Source organism: Mastomys coucha, unplaced genomic scaffold, assembly GCF_008632895.1.
Source record: "Mastomys coucha isolate ucsf_1 unplaced genomic scaffold, UCSF_Mcou_1 pScaffold4, whole genome shotgun sequence".
NCBI lineage: Eukaryota > Metazoa > Chordata > Mammalia > Rodentia > Muridae > Mastomys > Mastomys coucha.
Window position 1 is genome coordinate 18,415,245 of NW_022196910.1, and position 21,405 is coordinate 18,436,649.

Consider the following 21,405-nt stretch of genomic DNA (forward strand, 5'->3'; position numbering starts at 1 on the left):
ACTGTTCTGGGCTTTAAAAGAAGAGTTAGGTTGTAGATTGTGGGTGCCCAGTATTCTAGTACTTCAGAGCCCCAGTTACAAAGATGAAAGCTATTCACACTCAAGTTAGACCAGACTGCCTTGGTCTTTTGACAGTCTTTCTTTGGAACAGTCTGTAATTGCTCTGCCATCTGGATTTCTTTTTGATTAACCTGAGAGTTTTGAAGCTAAAAGCTATCTGCCTTCTCTATTACTCTGATATTAGCTAATTTGGATTGGATCTTCAGTAACGAGGGTTTTCTGTCCTTGGTCCATCTATGTATTTTCACAGGGAATACTGGAATGTTCTTGCTGCATAGGCCATAGGTTTCAAGACTGCTAGAAGACTTGTAAAAGAAATGGGCTGTTGTAATGTTTTCAGATGGTGGAGACCCAATAGGAGAAGCCCCCTCTTAAGGATCATCACAGTATGGGTGAGGCCAGAGGTGTGGAAGGGGGCAGTAGGAAGAGAACTTGGGGAACTGCCAATACTGAATGAGCAGTGATGGACAGTTCCAGCCTTGACACCTGTGGGCAGGATGGCCCACAAGTTACTCAGTATTTCTGTGTCTCAAGTTTGGCATCATGAAAATGGGAATGCTTAGATTCCCTTAAGGATTAGATGAGGCATTTGTGCACATACATAGTATACATGGCAAACTTTCTAACACAGATAAATTGTAGTTATTGTGTCTTCTGTGACATGGGATAATTCTAAAAAATAAAATAAAATAAAATAAAAATAATGTTACCCATACATTCTTATAAATGGCTGTTCTGTATTTAGCCATTTGTTATCTGCCTGTCTACCGAGTCTCTTCTTGGTTGTTCTATGGAGAAAGCAATCAGAAACTGCAGTGTAGAGAAAACCTCCTGCTGGAGACCAAGCAATGTGGATCTGAGAAAAGTGTACGTTCTTATAAAATGGGACCTGTAGGAGGTGACACATATCTACCAGATATGTCATGTCGATACAAGCTCTCAAAAAGCTCTTCACAGCAAGCCCCAGCTCCTTAGGTTAGCTCTGTGAACATGGCTGTGTCTGCAACTTCTGGGTCAAGATTTCTGTGCATCCTCGGGGTCCCATTCACTGGAACAAACAGGTGGTGTAGGTACAATCTTCTATGTGCTAGCTCTTTTTTTTTTAAATTGAAAATATAATTTTAATACAATATATTCTGATTATGGGTTCTTATCTCAGATCCTTCCCAATATCCCATTCATCCAAGTCCACTCCCTCTCTTTTCCTCTCTCACTAGGATACAAATAGGCAAGTTAAAATTAATAATATTAATAAAATAAAATTAGATAAATTTAAAAAAAAGAAATGGAATATGCCAGAACAAACTGAAGAAAAAGAGCCAAAGGAAAAAAGCTCAAGACACACATGTAGAGGCAGAGATCCACAGAAATCCTGTTAAAACTCAAAATCAGAAACCATAGTATATACACGGAAGACCTGGGCAGGAGGAATCCCTGGGAAAGCATTAGAAGATGAAGAAACCCCCAAAATGCCGCTGAGTTCATTTTGTGTTAGCTCTCTACTGCTGGGTATGAGGCCTGGCCTTAAGAGTAGTTTGTACACCCGGTGAGATTCCATTAACTAAGACTAATAATACCTCATTTGTGAGCCATTATCAATTGGAGGCAGCATCTGATAGGGGTGAGGGCTTGTGTCCGTCTCCCCATCTGGCTTATACCTGTGCAGGCCATGTGTATGCTGCCACAGTCTCTGGGAGCTTGTCTGTGCACTATCCTGCTGTGTTTACAGAGCCTTGTTTCCTTGGTGTCTTCCACCACCTAGGTCTCTTAATCTCTCTGTCTCCTCTTCTGCAAGATTCCCTGATCCCGGAAGGGGAGAGATTTGATGGAGACATCCCTTTTAGGACTGAGTGTCCCAAGATCTCTCACTCTCTGGTTTCTGTATTTATTCCCATTTACTGCAGAAGGAAGAGTCTCTGAGGTTAGCTGAGCAAGATACTGATCTTTAAGCATAGCAGAATGCCATTACAGGTCATATTATTATTATGTTCCTTATTAGTATTTGGGGTTTTCTCCTAGGTCCCAGGCCTATCTATTCTTAGGTTTTTGGCCACCTGAGGAGTACCAGGGATAGGTTCCATCTCATAGAGTGGGCCTTAAATCCAATCAAATATTGTTTGGTGACTCCCACAAATTTTATGCCACTATGGCATTAGTGTACCTTACAGGCAGGTGACCATTGTAGATTAAAGGGTTTGTAGCTGAGTACCATCCAGTGCCATGAACACTAGTCAGCAGGGGTAAAGCTCTAGGCACTGTGCCAGCTCTTGGTACAACTTCCTTCCTTCCTTCCTTCCTTCCTTCCTTCCTTCCTTCCTTCCTTCCTTCCTCCCTCCCTCCCTCCCTCCCTTCCTTCCTTCCTTCCTTCCTTCCTCCCTTTTGTCATCTCCTCCTCCTTCTCCTCCTTCTTCTTCCTCCCTCCTCCCCCCCTCTGTCTCTGTCTCTCTGTCTCTCTCTGTCTCTCTGTGTCTCTGTCTCTCTCTCTCTCTCTCTCTCTCTCTCTCTCTCTCTCTCTCTCTCTCTCTCTCTCTCTCTCTCTCTCTCTCTCTCTCTCTCTCTCTCTCTCTCTCTCTCTCTCTCTCTCTTGGGTGGGGATGGGGTGGGTGGTCAGTCTATTATCTCTGTATAGCCTCATCTGGCCTAGAGGCTAGAATTCACTGTATAGACCAGGCTAAAGTGATCCTGAAAGAAGAGCCTTTGCCTCCTGAGTACTGAGGTTACTGGTGTGTGCCACCATGCCCAGCATCACAACTTTATCCCTCCAATGATCTTTGCCATCATTGCCAACAATTTATCCTTGTGTTATTGGTGGAAAACTGAGACCAGAGGAGTCAGGTCACTTGTCTTTTTTTTTTTTAAAGATTGATTTATTTTATGTATATGAGTACACACTGTAGCTGTACAGATAGTTATGAGCTTACATCTGGTTGTTAAGAATTGATGTTTAGGACTGTTGCTCACTCTGGTCAGGCCCTGCTCGCTCTGGCCCAAAGATTGATTTATTATATTATAAATAAGTACACCATAGCTGTCTTCAGACACACCAGAAGAGGGTGTCGGATCTCATTACGGGTGATTGTGAGTCACCATGTGGTTGCTGGGATTTGAACTCAGGACCTTTGGAAGAGCAGTCAGTGCTCTTACCCGCTGAGCCATCTCACCAGCCCAGGTCACTTGTCTTAAAGTTGAGTTTGAGAGAGGAAACCAAAAGCAAGCGTGGAATCACAACACTTGTGGTTTTGTTTGTTCTTCAGGGGGAAAAAAATGAGTATCTTTATTAAAGACACCCAAAGAACACTCTTTAACATTACCTTTCTCTCTGGTAGTGTGCAAAGTACCTTCCAGTACCATGAACACTGGTAAGCACGGGTGAAGGCTCTAGGTGGTATGCCCAACATAGCAACATGAGCCCTGGGTCCAGTCACCTGCTGGGGAGAAAAGAAGTTGGGATTTTAGGGTGAGCAGGAATAACACCCAGTAGAAGCTTTTGGCCAAGTAACAGAGGGTGAGAATAAAAGGGAATAGGAAAGGGCTGGAGAGATGGCTCAGCAGTTAAAAGCACTGGCTGTTCTTCCAGAGGCCTCAGATTCCATTCCCAGCAACCACGTGGTGGCTTACAACCACCTAATATAAGAGATCTGATTTTCTTCTTCTGGCGTCCTTGGGTACCAGGTGCGCAAATAGTCCACAGATATACATGCAGGTGGAAAAAAAAAAAACCTACGCACATAAAATAAAACAAAATAAAATGTAGCTTGTTTAGACTTGCAAAATATCTTTGGAAAAGATTAGTCTTTTCTATTTTCTGAGATGGAGGCATCTTTGATCTTGATGCTGAGAAAATGAAACAGTGCAAGACTATAAGGACATTTCTCTGGCTCCGATAGGTAATGTTGCCTGCGAGTGTTGAGCACAGAACTACACTTCATTAGCATATTCATAATCTCCAAGGAGGATTCAGCAAAATCCCTGTGCTCTTCCACGTAGTGAAATGCCGAGGTGGCTATTAGAAATGCAGGAAGACAGCACCAGGGTACGTGAGTGGGCAGAAGGCAGGCAGATGGGCACCTGCATGGACAACTGGAAGATAAGGAATTTGGGGAGAAATAATCCAAACCATTCTTCCAAGACAAAAGGCGTTTGAACTATCTGCCACAGCAAAATTAAAAGATTTCACAGTCACTGTGCACCTTTGTTTCATGTAGATATTTCTATCTGAGCTGCATCTAAGAGAGCAGACTTCTGTCAGGTGCACTGAAAAAGAACATCATTTTTTTTTTTCCTTGTAGCCCTGGCTGTCCTGGAACTCACTCTGTAGACCAGGCTGGCCTCAAACTCAGAAATCCACCTGCTTCTGCCTCCCAAGTGATGGGATTAAAGGCATGCACCACCACCACCCAGCTGAAAAAGAACATCTTAAAGAGAGCATTACAAGCAGAAATCAGCATTCTGTTCAAACTGACAGCCATGTTTGTTTGTTTTTTTAACAAATCTTTTTTTTTTCTTTTCTTTTCTTTTTTTTTTTTTTTTTTTTGAGGCAGGGTTTCTCTGTATAGCCATGGCTGTCAAAATCTTAAGCAGTCCTCATAAGTGCTTGAGGGTAGACTGATTGCTAGGAGGTTGGTTCTGTTTATCTAATCACACTTACAAACTCAGCCTGGGGGAATGCCCATTTATTTAAGAAGAACACGGAGCTATGGGGCAGGTCATGCAGGCACTCAGCTTGGTTAGTTTTTCATCATGTAAGAGAAATATGACATAAGCTATTTAAAGCCTAAATGAGGGCCGGGCAAGATGGTTTGATAAGTAAAGGTGCTTGCTGCCAAATCTCACATCCTGAGTTCAAATCCCTGGAGCCACATGAGAAGGAGAAAATCAACTGTGGCAAGATATCCTCTGTCCTCCATATGTGTAACATGGCACCCATATGCCCATACACACACACACACATATGAAATAAATAAATAAATGTTTTTAAAAATCTTAAACCCAAGACAGTTTGGGCAAAATGACCAAATGGCCAATAGGTGGCCAAGTAGGTAAAATTCAAGGTAGTGTAATATATATTTTATATAATATAATATTATATATATATATATATATAATAAATTTCAGCTCCTCTTCCGTGAAACTTGATAGAAATGGAAAATTAATTTACATAGCTAGAGACTAGGTATGCATCAAGAGCTGTTGGATCCTGGGGCACACGTGGATACAGAAGGGGGGAAATATATTTATGAATGTAGTCATAATTTATTGGTTTAAAAAGTGGTGTTTTGGAGATACGCCCATAGCTCCACAGCATTTTCCTTTGAGTAAAACAAGCTTGAGAATCAGACAAACCTGATTCAGATCCCACAGTCTTCACACAAGGGCTCTTGGGTAAGTAACTGAGCTCCACTAAGCCACAGTTCATCTGTAAGGTGAGAAGCCCTTCCAGATAGGGATGGGGGAAGGGAATGGCTGTCAGGCATTAAAGGACAGGACTGGGGACCTGGGCTCCTTTGATTTCTCCTCCATAGATGTCTCTGTAATACTATTCTATACTAGCGCCTATTCTAACCCTCACTTGTCTACTTTAATCCTCCTCATGTACAGGTTGTTTCCTGTTCATTGAGTCTCTCCCCTCCCCCCTCCCCCTTTCCTTCTTCTTCCCCTTCCCCCCTCCCCACCTTGTTTAAGGGTTTGCTTTGGGCATTGCAGAAATAACAGTGGTAAAGGAATCCCAGTGCCCTGCTCTTAGGGAGCCCATATGGGAAGGGTTGGTGCATATAAACACAAATATTACAAAAAAGTCATTTCAAAGAATGTTTTTTTTTTAAAAAAAAACACAATAAAGAAGATGGCAGGGTAAGAGATTATAGGGCTATGGTATGGCAATTCCAGTGAAGAGAAATTCTTCCTTAGGAGACAACATTTGAGCAACAGAGAGAAGTGTAGACCTGGAAGTCCCCAGGCAAACATTCCAAGCAGATGCTGGAGCAGAGTGGAAGGGAGTAAGGGCAGGGGGAGAGTGTAGAGGCCCCCAGGTGAAGATGAGGGTGTGTGAGTCGTGCATGTCTGTATGTGTGTGTGTGTGTGTGTGTGTATGTGTGTGTGTGTGTGTGTGTTCAGGCATACAGGGGTAGTCACTCAGGCATGTATAAATGAGAGGCCTGCATGGAGGGGTGGAACACAAGGTATGGATGGAGAGGGATAGACTCCACCAGGCTTAGCCATGCGGTCAAGAGGGAGCTCTTTATTCTAAGAGCATTAGGAATTCAGAGATGTTTTTGGACCATCAGTGGTAAGAGCTGGTTTGTGGTTTTCAAGGGGATCTCATGGCCAATGTGGCAAGTAGAACTCTGGGGCCCTCTCTGCTTTCTCTACCCAGGCTTTCTGTCTGTCACTCCTGCCAACCTCTCTAGACCAAAGTGTGCCCCTGATTGGATTTCCAGTCTCTCTTAGGGTAGGGCTAATGTTGTATACACCTCTTTGTACTGTTTGTCTTGTAGTGCATATGCAAATTCTTTTTTTTTTTCTCATCTTAAACAAAGAGCTAACTTTAATACATGTTGTTTCAGGTTTTAAAAATCAGTTTGATTGGCCACAGGAAACGCATCTTGGCATCCCTGGGAGATAGACTGCACGACGACCCTCCACAGAAGCCCCCTCGGTCCATCACCCTTAGGGTAAGTACCACCATGTCCATTGTTCTCTCTTCTGTTCTCCTCAAAAAGTATGTTGTGCAATAAGATGGCAGAAGCCATGGAAGAGGAAACACAGGCCGGTTGGTTCTTCATCGATTGCATTATCTGTATAGAAAACAATCTCCCTTTTGATTGTGTTTGGGTTTTTCAACATATACTCCAGAGATTTAGAAAAACATTGTAAAAGAATTCAGTTTGACCAACCACCACCCTTTAAGGACCGCCCCCCCCCTTCATCTCTAATTTCTCACTCCCAAGAGAAAGGAAATGAGTTTTCTGTCAGACTCCTCAAACCCACAGAAAAATAAATCGATCAAGGACCACAGTTAAGTAAAAATCAATTTAAAATTAACCTCAGGGTCTTCTGTTTTTCGAGAGATGAGAAATGACCATTTTACCCACTTCAAAAATATTAAGACTATAGACTCTAAATTTTTAGTTAGTAAACTCCAATTTGTTCCTTCAGCTATATTTTAGAAACAGGGGGTAGAAGAATTAGAGAAAAACTGTAAAAGGCAAAACAAAAAAGAAAAGCGAGAAAGAAGGGGCAAAATAAATGTAGAGCCGATTCCCTGGCAAGATGATAATAGTCCAGTAGAGCGTGCCCTCCCTTCCTTTCGCGAAGCCCATGACTCTTCTGAAGTCCCTTGGGAAGCCAAGGTCTCCTCGACAAGCTCAGCTCTCTGCTTACTCCTTCTTCTGCGCTTGTTTGCATCACGTTCCCATCACAAATGTCAGAGAAGGTAGCCACAAATGATGAACATGGGCACATGCTTCTAGGGAAATAAATGGCCCTGATAGGTGACTTCAGTGAACCACAGGCCACAAGCTGTGTGGCAAGGGTCAGGACAGGACAGAAGCTCCTAGAATGATGAGTCTGATTCAGCTTTGAAAAAGAAAATAAGCAGAGACCATGAGATGCAGGAATTAATGAGACGCTCCCTCCAAGAGCCAGAAAAAACTTAGTACTGAGGGGTTTGGGATATGCTAGGATACATGTAGGCAACTTCAGGGTTTGGGGCATAAGGGAAGCAGAAGTAAGACTTCTACCTATGGCTCCCTAAGAGAGGGGTCCTGCAATAAATTAGAAAAATTAGGCTAGAAAGGGATTATTATCTTGCCCCTCCCTCTTACTTTGTGGACGGACAGGACAGGAGAGGAGAGCTCCAAGCACCGTCAGTGTAATTGCTCTGAGAGGCTTCTTCAGAGGAGTCGAAATTTCCAGTCAGCTCTCTGGCCTTTCCCTTCTGAGCCTCTCACCCTGACTCCCAAAAAAAAGACTTATAGAAATAACAAATTAGAGATGGGGAAAAGTCCAGCAAAAATAAAAAAGAAAAAAGAAAAGAAAAAAAATGGGTCTAAGACTGCCAAAGGAAGTCAGGGGAAGACATGGGCTGCAGAATCTGATGATTCCAGTCCTCTTGTGGCTGGTGAACACCAAGGCTCGGCCACTGTTGTCCCTCCTTACTTCTGGCTAGTTTGCAGCTAGAGTTGTCTTTGCTGTTGATAAGCATGCTCTGTCATTATACGCATTGCTCTACAGTCTGTACGTCGCGTGACATGCTATGTTACCATACTGTGTCCAACTTCCCAGCCCTATTGTCCCACCACACTTTGGTAGAGGATCAAGACCCATCTGGTCCCATGCTAGCTTGTGGTAATGACACATCCACCCCAGTGAGGATGAGCTGCCCACAGTTCCTTCCCTGGTAAACATGTGATAGTTGCAGTACCCCACTGAGATGAACCTCCTTCCTGAGGTCATCCACCTGGGTATTGGGATTTTTGTTTGTTTTTTGTTTTGTTTTGTTTTGTTTTAAAGACACCTGATAATTCTTTAAATACTTTGACCTGAAATCATTGACTTAATCACACCATTAACAGGATTAAGCAGTGCAATGTTAGCCAATCCCAGCGGATGAGTGAGAACCACTCCCACCCCACCCCGCCCCACCCCATAGCTTGTTGTGTTTCGTATTTCACAATTTTTGAAACCAAAGGCTAGCCACAAAGAGCATGGTATTTATTTCATGATGTATTTCCATTCAGGAACCCAGTGGTAATCACACTCCTCCTCAGTTGTCTCCATCACTTAGCCAAAGCACTTACACCACTGGTGGCTCCCTAGACGTTCCTCACATTATCATGCAGGGCGATGCAAGGAGGAGAAGAAATGAAAACTACTTTGATGATATTCCCCGATCAAAGCTGGAGAGGCAGATGGCTCAGGTAAGGTGTTCGAAGCCTCTGTGATATGTTTGCCTTTCGCCTGCAGCAGGTAATGCCTTCAGATACTGAAGAGCAGCTCACGAAGGACGCCTACCCGTCCATGCCTCAGTGGGAAGTTACCATCTTATAAAACGTGCTGCATTCTGTGCTCTCTTGAACTAGCTTGGACCAGCCCCCTCTAGGAGATGGATACTTGTGTATCCCATTGAAACTCATTCTCAGTGGATTATCTGGCCTCACTGCACTCATAAAGTCTTTTTTGGAAATTAATAAAACTGGCTCAGAATCAAGTCACAACAAAAATGAATATGAAACTCTAGGTTTTCAATGCAGATTGGGTGGATGACAGAGCAGAAGTTTGGGGGGAAAAGATAAGCGATATGTGAGGTCATTTCCTTCCAAGTTTACCTCCAGTTACCCTAGTGTGAGTAGTTACATTACCCCACATTATTGCCTTGAACAAGTAGAAATAACAATGCTGCCTAACACAAATATTTGAAAAGAGAACTGTGTTCGTCCAGTTTTCCCTCCATGGTACAAATGTTCACTCTACTCTGTCCCCAGTCTCAGAAACTTGAGTCAGCCGTAGCTGAACAGTGAGTGACACATGGTGGTGTCAGATGGGGCAGCTGTTTCTGTAGCTTGGTCCCTCCATGCAGAGATACAGTATATCCATGGCTCTTTGCTTCCCCATTGTCAGCTCAGCCTGAAATGCTGAGAAATGCTGAGACAACGCCTCCTGCCTCCCACACATTAGCTCAGAACTCAAAGGTGAAAATTTGACTATAACTGTTTTGCCTTAGTTGTTAATTTTTTGTGTGTGTGAGAGATTATGGTTTTGAAAGTCTTTGGTAAACACTCTGCATTTTAACTCAAGGAAGAAATATGTGAAGAGAATGTTCTAGAAACCATGACTAACTGTGTACAATGCTGGTACTAAGAGAGGGCCTGCTTTACTCTGTCTCAGTACTAAGTTGTTCTCAGGGGCAGTGTTGGGACTTATGTTTGTTTTTTTGTTAAGCGGGATGGAATATTGGGATGGGGGGGAAAGGATACTTTTCCTATTTTGGGGATTGGATATTACCTTTAAATCTGTTTAATGTTTCAACTGAGGCTCTTTTAAATCTGGAGGATCCAGGCACCTCCCCAAGCTGCTCTTTCATTTCCAGCTCTTAGTATTTGTAGATTAATACTTGTGGATCACCTACATGGTTCAATTTATCGAATGACAACATCTCAGAGACATGGCTTTCAACCTTGAACCATGTGGTCTTTACATAGTCATTAAAATTTAGTCATCTTTGGACTTCTGAGTAAGGCAGGATAGGTCTTTCATGAGCATTAACTATTTACTGACTGAGTCACTTTCAGCAACCAAAAGAACTATCTGTCTCAGCTACCTATCGTTTGCGAAATTTCTCCACATAGAGCAGAGTCTTTTCAACGAGGAATTAATTATTCTTCTGCCTATGTGAGGATACTCAAAGTAATGAGGCAAAATCGTTCTCTTAGTTGCTCCTTCTGAATCCCAAGCAGGGCTAGTACATTTGATAGCTCACATCTTTTTCCCATCACTTCATCCTGAAATGCATTCCTCTCTAGTACTTGTCTTGCCTTGAGAAAATTGAATGAACCTTTATCTGGTGAGGTGAGGGAAACCCATAAAGCAGAGAGCAGAGTGAGATCAGTGGGGTGAAGGGCTGTGGTAGGGAGGCCGAGAACAGACTTATTTACCTCTCGGGTCCAACTAACAGTGATCAAATGACTGATAGAGATGGGCTCCATCAGCAGCCCAGAGCTTATTAGAAGCCTTCTGGAATCCTGCAGTTCAATATCACACTTTAGCTGCAGAGAAAATCGAAGACAGCACCAACCGGAATCTGATCAATAAGAAGAGATTCCGGGATTGCAGTTCTCTAGGTTGTATTCATTTGGGTCTTTGAATTCGTTTTGTGAGAATGGGTTAGCAAGGACCAAGACCACGGAGCGGTGACTGTATGGAGCTGCTTAAGATGTTGCCCTTCCAAAACTTTAACCCTTCAAAATATGAGCACTTGGTGATTCTGTTGCTTGAATAGTCCGATTTATCTGACTTCAATTACAGTCAGCCACTCAGTTGCTGATTTGTTGTTTTTCTTAATTGTCCCCATTTGGAACCGGCGTCATTTGCTTTTGTAGACAGTCTGAAATACTTGCCCTGGATCCTATCTTCCCCTGCTTTTATATACTGAGCTAATCCACTTGGGTTTCTAAGGACTGGAACTAGCAGCTAAAATCCCTGTAAGCAAGCATTATCTCAGCCAGCAGTGTGGTTCTAGCCCCCCTTCCCCAAGGGTTTCTCCCAAGAGCTTACAATAAATAATGTAGGTTAATCCCTTTCTATTTCCCATAAAATAGTGAAGTTCACCCCTGTGCTCATTTTCTTTCCTGCTAAAGAAGGGGGACACAATTGGTAGGAGATCCCCCCAGGACAGGGTCTCATGCTTACAAACCCTCCTACATCTTCCAGTTCACCTCTACAGGGAATTTGGAATACCGGCCCAAGGCCAAAACCCTTTTAAGTTCTAAGTGGCTGCAGTCATTCTTGGGACTTCTGCCTTCTCAAAAACCTGCCCAGAAAATTATACTTTACTTAAGTGAAAGAAGCTGAGTCAAAACTTGAATTGAGATCAGTATAATATGCATTCTACTTGTTAACTTTGTCTGCTGGTAGATATTGAAAATGTAATGCTAGGGTAGTATTTAATTCTTTGTTTCTAGTGTAAAACAATATGAACAATACCTGTCTTGGGCCAACTAGGTGGCATCATGGGTAAGAGCACTCACCAACAAGCCTGATAATTTGAGCTTCATCCCTGGAGCTTTCATATAGACAGAGAAAACCAAATCAACCTGTCCTCTAACCTCCACATGTGTACTGCACTCTCAGGCATGCACACACACCTGCATACGCATACACACACACACACAAAGAGAGAGAGAGAGAGAGAGAGAGAGAGAAAGAGAGGGAGAGACAGAGACAGAGACAGAGACAGACAGACAGAGAATATAAATAAGTAAATAAATAATACCTGTCTTGAAATACAGATGCTTTGCAAATACCATGATTGCTGTTTGGTTGTATTCCAACATAAGCACTATTCTGGCATTGATGTGATAGGCAGAATTGACTCCAACACCAATAACACTTTGAAACGTGAGTGTAATGATGCAGGCACATCTAGACAATGGTCTTCCTGCCGTGCTGAAATGTGGTTTCTCCAGTCTAGGCTTCTAAACTGAGCTCATTAGCCCGGAAGTTACTAAACAGGTCTCCATTTCTCTACCCCTAATAAATAAATGTTGTGCTCACACTTACATAATTACACCTCAATGTGAATGGTGCCTTTAAATTCCCAGGATATCTTAGCATCTGTTGTATCTCTTCACAGCATAAAGAAGGTGCCCCGCACACTGCTGATGTGCATCCTGCACAAGGCAGAACAGCATTATGTTCTAGTTTCTGTGGAGACGAGACAGTGAGTGTAATGTGGGCTATACACCAGATGGAGGAAAATATCCCCACTATTTAAGGCCTGATTGCAACATGTAGAAGTTTTCTCGAATGACACTTTGGGGAAGTCAGTGTACTTTTGAAATGAGGCAAGGAGGAGTCTGGGCTTATGGTGTTCAGGAGGCATGGTCTCTGGACTCAGGAAGAAAAGAGCAGAGTCCCCACAAGCTGAAATGCGGTGGCCATTTATAGAAGACTTCCCTTCGCAGAAATTCATAGGAACAATAAAATAGTGCCTATGTCTTCATAAATAAAGATCAGCTCTAAACAGTAAAAGAGACACACGTTCTTTCATACCAATATAAGCTTAGATGTTACCAAGGAAAACTCACAGTATGAAATGCTTTGTGTTTTGACTGCTCTTGTTGTTATGAAAATAAAACAAAGTCCCACAGTGTTGCCCAGAGCATATATTAGGCACTGTAAAGGCCTTTTCTAAATGGTTTCTAATTCATTAGAAAGTTAATTCAGCTGAAAGCCTAATATTTCTTGATCTACAAAGAATTACTTAATATCTATAACTAGATCGACCACTTCCTCATTTGAAAGTACTTTATATGTATTAGTTTTACTGTCTTCATTCATTCAATATTATTAAAGGGAAGGAAATAGAGGCATTCATGTGGGGGCCCTGCTGCCACCTTCCCCTCTGGTCCCTACTGAGTGTTGCTGTACATTTCTCTTATTAAATCCTCTAAACAGCCCATCCTTGTAAGTAAATAGCAGCTTACCGTGGCTCCTGCCTTCTTCCCCAATACCCCCTGAGGCCCAGTCCTATAAAACAGTTTGATGACAGTTCAACAAAAAGCAGTTTTCCATGTGCAGCAATAGGTCACATATATGTAGTTGCAGGTAACAGGAGAAGCATCACCAGCAACTTAGAGGAAACTTCATGGATCAGCTCATGGCTGCCGTCAGAAAGCCTGTTAGGTAAAAAGTGACAAGGTTTATAGCAGATAGAGCAGAGACCCTTTGCATCTCAGCACCACTATGTCCTCGCATGTCTACAGAAAGCTTTGTGCTAGGGTGTGGAATATACTCTCTACGCAGAAATTCTTGCCCGGGTGTTTCTTCAAATCGGGAAGCTGTTTTCTTCGTAGTTTCTTCAGTTGGGGTTCTGAGTTGATTTCTTTCTGCCTATGCAACTTGGACCAAGCCATTTTGTATTTCTGAACTTTAATTTACTTGGCTTTAAGATGTGAACAAATGCCTGCTACTTGGGCTTGTATGTATCCAATAATGTGTGCAAACGTATTAAGGCTGGATAGATGCACACATAGTGGATGGATGGATGGATGGATGGATGGATGGATGGATGGATGAATAGATATATAGATAGGTAGGGAGGTAGGTACATGATAGATACATACATACATACATACACACACATACATAGATGTATAGATAGAAGATGATAGATAGATACATAGATCGATACATAGATCAATATGTAGATATCTTAGTTACTTTTTATTGCTGTGACAAGGCAATTTATAGAAGAAAGAGATTATTTGGGACTTACAGGTCAGATGGTTAGCTGATGACCATCATGGCAGGGAACATGGTGGCAGGCAGACAGGCATGGCACTGGAGCAGTACATAAACTAACTAGAGAAGTACAGATGTCCCCCCAACACTTACCTTTTTCTAAAAGAGACGAAAGCTTATAATTTATTTAAACTACCCTTTTTCTCCTGAGAGAAAAGACTGTTTTTTTCCTAGATGTTATATCCAGTGCTCAGCATTTTTTGAAGTTTATAGTATGAGCCTTCAGAAAATAATAGCTATGTTGGAAGAAACAGTTTTTATTACTGTATAACATCAGATACTTTCTAATGTCCATTGGTTAGCTATTTGTTTTTAGATTTTCATCAGAGCACTCCTAAATATGAAGATTTTTTTCCTGTCCATGGTTTCAAATTTTTCTTCTATAGTCTAGAGCAGTGGTTCTCAACCTGTGGGTCACAACCCTTTTGGGGTTGAACAATTCTTTAACAGGGGTCACATATCAGCTATCTTGCACATCAGGTATTTATATTACGATTCCTAACAGTCGCAAAGTTACAGTTATGAAGTAGCAACAAAAATAATTTTATGGTTCGGGGTCACCACAACATAAGGAGCTGTGTTAAAGGGTTGTAGCATTAGGAAACCATGGAACCCCCTCCTATTGAAGCACAGGCCGATAATGTGTAATCAAGAAGGCTGAGAATGAACTCTCTGACATCAAGAGCTTCCTGCCTCACAGCTTGTCAAGTTGACAAGCTGACACCTCAGCTTCCAAGACAGTTTGAGATGCTGACACACTCCATGAGCCAAGAAGCCAGACTGACCACCCCTGCTGCTGAAGGCCTCACACGAAGCACCAGGAGAAAGCAGTGCTTTCAGACTCAGACTTAAACCTGAACTGCTGGGCGCTTTCTTTAGTCAATCCATTGCCTCTTCTCAAAATATGCCCTTTTTCAGCTCCGACAACTTGGGGCTTAGAGATGCTCATGGGGTTAGTGTCTTCTGTATCCCCATATTGGTCTTTACATAATCAGGGGAAAAAAGGGAGAGTCGTCTTTTGAGGTTTGTCCCTTGTATTATACACCTGGAGTCTTTTGTTCTCAGCAAGTTCATCAAAGAAGCAAATGGGATGCCTGAAGTTTGTCCTGACAGGCTTTAGTCAGACCTAAATTCCTCCAATTATTTTTCTGGAGAAATTAAAACCTTTTTTCTTCCTTTTAAGTCAATAGAAAAGATTCTATTTTCAACAGAATAGCGAAATAGGACAATATTTGAAAACCCTGGTTCAGTGGAACTGACCTTGTGGTTTTCATAGTGCCTCAGGCTTACTGACATTGAGCAGCTTGCTCTCAAAGACACACACCAGGCTATTTTTCTACTTGTTAAATTTTTTGGAATGTTCCTCATTATATTCAGTCCAGTTCTTGAGTCCATGGGTCAGAGATTCAGCTGTTATAATCTGACCTTGCTCAATTTTAAAGGGTAGAAGAATTCTATCATTCTCCTCTCCCTCCCCCTTTTCTTCTTCTAGTGATAAAAATAAAGAAAAGAGGTTTGGTGTTTTTTCAATATAGAGGAAATAGGGCTGGTGGTAGATACCTCTCAGTTAATTCTGTTAGTACATGACTAAAGTACCATTCAGTAAGGACTCTCTGGATGCTTATGAGTAACAACAGCAACAAAACATCTCAAGGTGGCTAATGTAAAGTCCAGATGGTCTTCTAGCCAGGTGTTTCTAGCCAGGTGTTTCTAACCAGGTGTTTCTAGCCAGGTGTTTACAGCCAGGTGTTTATAGCCAGGTGGTCTTGTAACCAGGTGGTCTAAAGCCAGGATCATTAAACTCTGGTGTTCCCACTTTCCTTCCACATGCTGGGGCTTACCCAAGGGATTATTCCCAATTAAAACCAGACCATGAGTCTTCTTTTTCTTTTTCAAAGTCAGTTGAAGGGATTCTATTTTCTGAATAAAGAAATAGGACAATATTTGAAAACCCCATTTTGGTGGAACTGACCTTGTGGGTTTCGTAGGCTTGCTGACAAACCCCAGTGGTCCTTTCTCTGAGGCTCCCTATGCTCCTTTGGGTTGGCTCCTTTCCCTAATAGGCTTACCCCACAGGTGGGGAGTTTCAAGACCAGTTCCTCTAAGTTTGATCCTACATCAAAGAGAGCTAAGCCTTCCATCTTGAAAGTGAGGTTTAAGTCCAATCAGTTCTGATCAGCCTGGTTTGCATCAATTGTCTCTCTCTAAGCCAGTCACAGAGGTAGAGGTATGTGTGTGTCCTTTTCTATCTGTGCTGTGGCAGGAAGGGGACTCTCTGCATGGACAGTCAGACTCCTCTTGCCAGAAATGGGATTCATTTCTAAGCAGACAGAAATAGCCACAATGGCCAACTGGATAAACTCGCTTGATTTTCCAATCCTGCCAAAGTCCAATAGAAATTAGTTACATTATTAAGGGTATTGATGTAAGTTTTCACGATTAATTTGATGAGCTTTTAGACTCCCAGATTTGAAGTAAGGAAGTGAACCATAGGAAAAAAAAAATCCCATGTCTGTCAACATGGACCAGCTCTTTAGTTCTTTCAACTGATGTAACCAGAACCTAGCACACATCATTTCTTTGGAGTGCAAGTAGAATCAATATGACTCTATTGTCATATTGTAATATGACAAATATTATCAGACCATCTCAGAGACTCTGAAGCTATGCATTTGGATCATCTTCAAATGTATTATTATTTCTAATTTTCTTCTTCACCCTGCCTTTTCAATGGCAACAGAATGAATGCACAGAATTTAGCTGTTTTATAAAACTATGTCTATTTTCCAGCTTGTAAGCCCAAAGCTCTCCAATGGTGTGGGAATAGTATTCCTTATGAATGCAAGCAGTTCCTGGTCATGTTATAAGCTTGCCTCCCCAGGGAAAGGATTTGTGATGCATAACCATTCTTAAATACATTGAGCATGTCAAGATTTTTATGAATGACGTTTTAAAATATCTAATTACATTTAAGTTATTTGTGAGCTCAGTATTATGCCTGATTGATATTTGTGTCATGTATACAAGGTATTAAGACCAAAGGCAATTGAATGCCTTCCCCTTTCTTTATTAGCTGTATCCAATTCCTTGCCGGTATCCTTCTGACAAGTGGGATGGAGCCACGCAGCAGCCTGACTCCTCAGCTTTGGCCACGTCTGCATCTTCATGGTGAACACCATGAGCATACCATAAGTTCCTCTGAGCTTTTCCTGACTTGTTCCCAGACACTCTCAGTGCATGTGAGCCACGCCCCACTTCTCAGCCCAGAACGGTGCCAGGCTGTTTTTTTTCATTCATATTATTTCCTATAAAGTTCCTTGTCTAGTGACCCTAGACTATTGAAGCATTTGTGGAACTTGGTCTTTACTCGGCACATTAGTGTGGTCCTTCCCAGCTCTGTACTACGCTAAAAGTAAGAACTTAAGTGGAAAGCATAGCTCTTAGGTCGTCTACCAATGAATCAAGTGAAGCCTTGCGCAAAGTATAGCTGAGAGGAAGCTGTGGCTTCCTACCAGAACCCTCCTAAATTGACATCATTCACAGTGATTGAGGGTTCAGCGAGCTCTTGTTTTTCCCAGATTCTCCATGAGGATAAAATGAGGACACAGTGGAATCTCAGAAAGTATGCTCTAACAAATGGCCCTGTCCAATGCTTCTTTATAACCAGAAGCAGGAAATGAATGCTGAACATATAGTTAACAAATGAGTTGAAATAAAGAAAATGATGGCCTCTGTCTGCAAGAAAAGACTATAATACATATATTGGAGAGGCATTACTGACAGGAAAAAAAAACATTACTTTGCAAAAATCTACTTTCTTCACAGCAGCAGTCTCTGCTATGATAAAGAGTTGACTGCTGTTTTTCTGAGCAAGTCATTAATATTTCTGCTTGCTGCTGGTCTGAAACACGTTTGTGTCAGTAGTGATGGCATTTTGGCTTTGAGGTAGACTACGTACAATGGCCCTGTTGCTATAAGCAGCATGATCTCAATTGTCTTAAATTCACAGCAGCAGAGAGAACTCCAGAGAGACCTAGAGAGCTGCACACTGAGCACACAGGCAGCTTCCTGATTTTTATCCCCCTCTGTTTTTTTCTCCTGCAAAGATATTTTACAAATAAGTGTGTCACACCAAGGACAGCTATAGCTGTCATTTTAGGGGATTCAGGTTATAGATTCTATCAACCAATAGGTAATAGCGATACCATAAGCCTATCACCCTCTGCCACACTGAAAGATAATGTGCTGTTAGAACCAGGGACAGAGTTAACTAGGCAGAGGGGAGAAGGAGAGGGGGATGGGAACTTCGGGAAGAAACCTGAGTACACAGTACTCGAGCTTGTCCCGTTCCAGTGGGAACACACCATTTGCTAACCCTTACATTGCTGACACCTGCAACAATGGGTCTCATATATAGATGTTATCAGGGAAACACCAGTTGGCCTGACTCTTCCCTTCCAAGAATCTTCCCCATCAACCTGATGGGAAGGTCATGGGCTTGAAGTTTTGGAAAGATGGCTTTTTAGACAAGGAAAGAATGGGAGGTTGAGTTTCTTGACTCTTTTGCTCCCTGAAAATAAAAAGCACTCATCGGAAACTTTTGTAAAGAAGGTCAGCAATGTAGCCACTCCTGTCTTTCACCCTTTGAAACTAGAAATAGATGCCAACCCTGTACGTGTGTCCTCTGGGAAGAATGTAAATCAGGTCCAGACGTGAGGGTGCCGTGAGGTGTGTTCATCTCACAGCTCCCATGAAAGGAGTGGGAGGAGGATCTGTCTCAGTCTAGGGGAGATGGACAGAAGTGACCAGATACTGACCTACAGCATCCAGGCGGCATCCAGTTAGTATGCACACAGAGGCAGGAGCCCCAGAGCCATGGCTGGTGCAAGGAAGTCTGCACGAGAGGCTCACCTGGGCTGGGTTTCTTTGACTCCATTGTTTGACAGGTCTAATCAAGCTCAAGGAGCTGCCAAGATCACTGGGTAAGGCCAAGGCTTCCTCTGGTAGAGCCTCCTTTTTTGCTTCTGCCTTTGAACCTGTTTTGTCTTGCTTTAAAGAGCGTTGTCATCCGGGAAAAGGAAGATTCCACTGTTGCTTTCACTCTGAATCTTTCGTATGTCTTCCCGGCCAATCTCTGAACACCCTCAAGTGTGAAAGTATTATTACCAGCGAAAGAAAAAAACAAGTGAAAGTCCTTTTTCTTTTCAGGTCTAAGATAAGACAGAAATTTTCATCACATATAGAATCTGACTAGAGGGCTATATTCACAGACGTTTCCTTATTAAACTAACTACGCCCTATCAAGCAGCCTTCCCTGAAGGTTTGCAGTGCCTAATTGGAATGGCATAGATGGAGCTGTCAACACCCTGCTTTATGGGAGACCCACCATCAGATTCTCAACCCCAGGTGACTGCTCCCTCTGAAGGTGGTTATGGAAAGGATTGTGCCCATAGCAACCATCCCTCCATAAACATCAATCAAAAGCAAGGCTGATCCCTGCCCCAGTCCTCACATGCCTCAGATGACCCACAGCTATCTTTTGGATGAGTGTCAGAGTACCAGGGAGATAGTTTCATATGCTCTAAACTTTCCCCAGATCTTACACTTCAGATTGAAAGAACAATCATTTGGCCATATGGGAAACATAGTCTCCCTGAATGGGACAGAAAATGCTTCAGAGCTCAGAGAACACCTTTCCAAGCCTGTGCCATTGGAGGTGAATTCAGAGCATGAGGGAACCAGCCCTGGTACACGTGGACAAAGAGGATCTTACCGTACAGGAGCAAAGGCAGACTCTTGAAACCAAGTGTCTGTATGTGGCTGTTCAAAGCAGAATGAGCTGGAGGAGGGGACAGGAGAGGAGAGGAAACAAGGGGGGGGGTGCGGTCAGAAGATTGAGAACCTTAGAGGCCACTGTGAAGACTTTGGTTTTCTTCACAGATAAGGGAAGCTGAGGGTCACAGCCTGGGCTTTTGTTTTAAATGGGTCACTTTGGCCTCCTGTGTCATGAATATACATTAAGAGGATAATGGTGGAAGTAATGAAGTATGGAAATAATGAAGTAATGGAGCTAGTTAGGATGTAAAGGGATGATCAGGTAAAAGAGGTAGGGCTGACCTCAGGTAGTGAGAACTCAGAAAGTACAGGAGGATTTGCTGGTAGACATAAAACGAAAAAGGACTAAGAAGCAGGGGCTGCCTCTGGCTGATGGAAAGCGTGAGTTGAGGCGTCTCAGGTTGAAATGTCAATTGAGTGAGTAGAGGTGTCAAGTCAGCTTCTGGATATTCAAGTTTGGAATTCTGAGAGAGCGTGTGTGATGGTTTGTATGTGCTTGGCCCAGAGAGTGGCCCTATTAGAAGGTGTGGCCCTGTTGGAGTAGGTGTGGCCCTGTTGGAGTAGGTGTGGCCCTGTTGGAGTGAGTGTGGCCCTGTTGGAGTGGGTGTAGCCTTGTTGGAGTAGATGTGTCACTGTGGGGGTGGGCTTTAAGACCCTCATCCTAGCTGCCTGGAAGTCAAGTCTTCCACTAGCAGAAGATATAGATAGATATAGAAGATATAGAACTCTCAGCCCTGTCTGCACTATGCCTCAAGATCTGGGTCACAGGTGAGCCTTCCAATTCTGGATTTTAGTTCATTCCAGATATAGACAAGTTGACAACCAGGAATAGCCATTACAGAGAGGTTTGGACTGAAGATACAAACGTGGGAGTTAGGACCAGGAATGACCTATGAGGAGAGCCGAAAAGGATAGAAAGGTCCAGACTCTAGTGGTCCAGAGATGGCTAGCTTATAGGAACAAGAGGAGGATAGGAAATAGAAAGGGGGACTAAACACATAAAGTAGGTCAAGGAAAGTGGAAAGTTCTTTCGATTTCAGTAGAGCAGCCTCAGGTGGAGACTTTACCTAAAGAACAAGAAATTGAGCTGGCTGTGGAGAATGATGTTGTGTAAAACAGGAGTGTTCTGCTCTGTAATGGAAGATTTTTAGCTCTTTTTTCCCCTTGGAATGTTTTGGTAGAGAAAGCCTAATGGAAGATAAGAGAGATAATTTACTGCAAACCACGAGACTGCTATCAGTTGAGTAGAGAAGAAAGCCATCTCTAGGAAGAAAACTTTGGAGATTGGTAGAATTCCTTCTATTTTGTGATTAGATTTGAATGCAGTTGTGTTGTGCTGATATTTTCTGAAGGGAAGTCATGGTGACCTAAGGTACAGTATGGTAACAATCTATATGAATGCTTTAAGGACACATGCCGGAGTTAAGAGAAAGTTCTGAACCAAGAGTAAATTACATGTCTTCTTTTTTCCTCCTCCTCCTCCTCCTCCTC

The 21,405-nt window shown here is 42.7% G+C and overlaps 1 protein-coding gene across 24 annotated transcripts in view; it reads left to right on the forward strand.

The window, feature by feature from the left end:
• Positions 1-21,405, forward strand: part of Anks1b (ankyrin repeat and sterile alpha motif domain containing 1B) — a 1,082,674-nt gene that overhangs the window by 996,688 nt on the left and 64,581 nt on the right. For 20 of the 24 annotated variants that reach the window (XM_031349133.1, XM_031349134.1, XM_031349136.1 and 17 more), the window contains 2 exons: positions 6,624-6,731; positions 8,799-8,978. In XM_031349133.1, coding sequence (XP_031204993.1) covers positions 6,624-6,731; positions 8,799-8,978 — 288 coding nt within the window. The remainder of the gene's footprint in view (positions 1-6,623; positions 6,732-8,798; positions 8,979-21,405) is intronic. The other 4 variants (XM_031349138.1, XM_031349140.1, XM_031349155.1 and 1 more) reach the window with 2 other exon arrangements.